Source organism: Naegleria gruberi, assembly GCF_000004985.1.
Source record: "Naegleria gruberi genomic scaffold NAEGRscaffold_71, whole genome shotgun sequence".
In the NCBI taxonomy this organism is placed as follows: Eukaryota; Heterolobosea; class Eutetramitea; order Acrasida; family Naegleriidae; genus Naegleria; species Naegleria gruberi.
In genome coordinates, this window is record NW_003163256.1 from 4,360 (window position 1) to 6,385 (window position 2,026).

The following is a 2,026-nucleotide window of genomic DNA, read 5'->3' on the forward strand; positions in this document are numbered from 1 at the left end:
AGTAAGATGTTTCATTCATAGAAATATTATTAAAAGTAATGTTACTAATAATTGTGCTATTTTGTGGTATAGTAACATTACAACTTAATCCAGTGAAACTCTCTTTGCACTCACATGTATCATTCATTGTACAATTACCATTTCCTGAGCAGACAGAACTATTACTATTCAGAACACCAAAACACGAAACTAGTAAATAAATTTGTGAGGACTCAGCAGAGACGTTACTGTTAATAATGGTATTGTTGATAGTGGGTTGAAGGAGGGGAGAATTTACATCCGTTTCATTAGTGTTGGAAGTTGAGTTATGAGAAGAGTTATTGTTCATTTTGGTTTCGTTGAAATAAGCAGTATCATTTAAAGAAATATAGTTCAAACTACTGTTGGTTATTGATTTGCTAGGGTTCATTTTGGTTTCATTAAAGTGCACTGTATCATTTAAGGAAGTGGTATTTACAGTATTATTACTCAAAGAAATATAATTTGAAGTGCCATTAGTTATTGATATGTTGCTCATTATAGTTTCGTTAAAGTAAGATGTTTCATTCATAGAAGTATTATTAAAAGTAGTGTTAGCAAAAGAAATATTGCTAATAATTGTACTATTTTGTAAAATTGTCACATTACAACTTAATCCAGTAAAATGAGATTTACACGAGCATGTATCATGCATTGTACAGTTACCATTTCCAGAACATACTGAACTATTGGTATTCAGAATACCAAAACAATTATAGAAGAAGCAATCATTTCCAAAATATCCACTTTCACAGGTACAATTGTTATAAAAGCTGCAATCTCCATGACCTGAACAAACCTTTGAATTATTAGAAGAAACGCCATAACAGGAAGTAAAGTGACATTCATCACCAGTGTAACCATCATTACAGGTGCAATTATTTGGGGATGAACATACACCACTTGAGGAACAAACTTGAGACGAACTACCGAGAATTCCATAACAATTATGGTGTTGACACTCATTTCCAAAAAACCCACTTTGACAAGAACAATTATTTGGAGATGAACACAATCCTCTGGAAGAGCAGACACTGGAATTGTCAAAAGAAATTCCAGAACAGTCGTAATTTTGGCAATTATTGCCTGTAAAATCAAATTCACAATGGCAATCGTCTACTTCAGCACATATACCTCTTCCTAAACAAACTTCACTTGAATTAGAATAAATATCATTACATGTTGTAATTGAGCAATTAGAGCCATAATAATTTAAATAACATGAACATGAATTATAATCAGTGCATGAACCATGTCCTGAGCAAACATCAGAATTTGTTTTTGGTACAGAGTAGCAATCAAAATTTTCACAATCAGGTCCATAATAATTTGAAACGCAAGAACATGAATTATAATCTACACATATTCCTTTTCCTGAGCAAACTTCACTTGAATTAGAATAAATATCATTACATGTTGTAATTGAGCAATTAGAGCCATAATAATTAGATGAGCAGCTACAAGTGTTATATGATGCACAAGTACCATGATTAGAACAGCCAGTTGTAAGAGAATTTGAATATCCATTACAAGTCCAAGAAGAACAATTAGCACCTGAGTAACCATATGAACACGAACAATTGTTAACATCTATACAATTTCCATTTGAATTACAAACAGTGGAGTCATCAGATCTAATCGAGTAACAATAGGGTAGATTACAATAACCTCCACCATAATTTGCATCACACACCATGTAAATTTTTCTGAGTTCATCACTTTCTGCAATTAACATCAAGTTGTTATCGCTGGAAAAAGTCAAACCTACAAGTGTGTTGAACTTGGTATAAGCCAGAGTTTCTCCATCATTATATGTTCCAGCACTATTACCAGCATAGGACGTTATTGTACCAGTGTTAGCATTGGCAGTGGCAGGTGTGAAAAGTTTAAGAGCACCACTCTCAGTGTAGTATACATTACCGTTGTCGTTTACATAAAAATCTTTGATGGCTACAGAAGAGGTCTTATTAAGTTAGTTTAAATAGTTCAATCAAAACTTACAGTAAAA

The 2,026-nt window shown here is 32.6% G+C and overlaps 1 protein-coding gene across 1 annotated transcript in view; it reads right to left on the reverse strand.

The window, feature by feature from the left end:
- Positions 1 to 2,026, reverse strand: part of NAEGRDRAFT_74514 (uncharacterized protein) — a gene marked incomplete at both ends in the record, with an annotated part of 3,153 nt that overhangs the window by 306 nt on the left and 821 nt on the right. Inside the window, one exon of the mRNA XM_002670410.1 lies at positions 115 to 1,981. Within this exon, the coding sequence (XP_002670456.1) occupies positions 115 to 1,981 (1,867 nt within the window). The remainder of the gene's footprint in view (positions 1 to 114; positions 1,982 to 2,026) is intronic.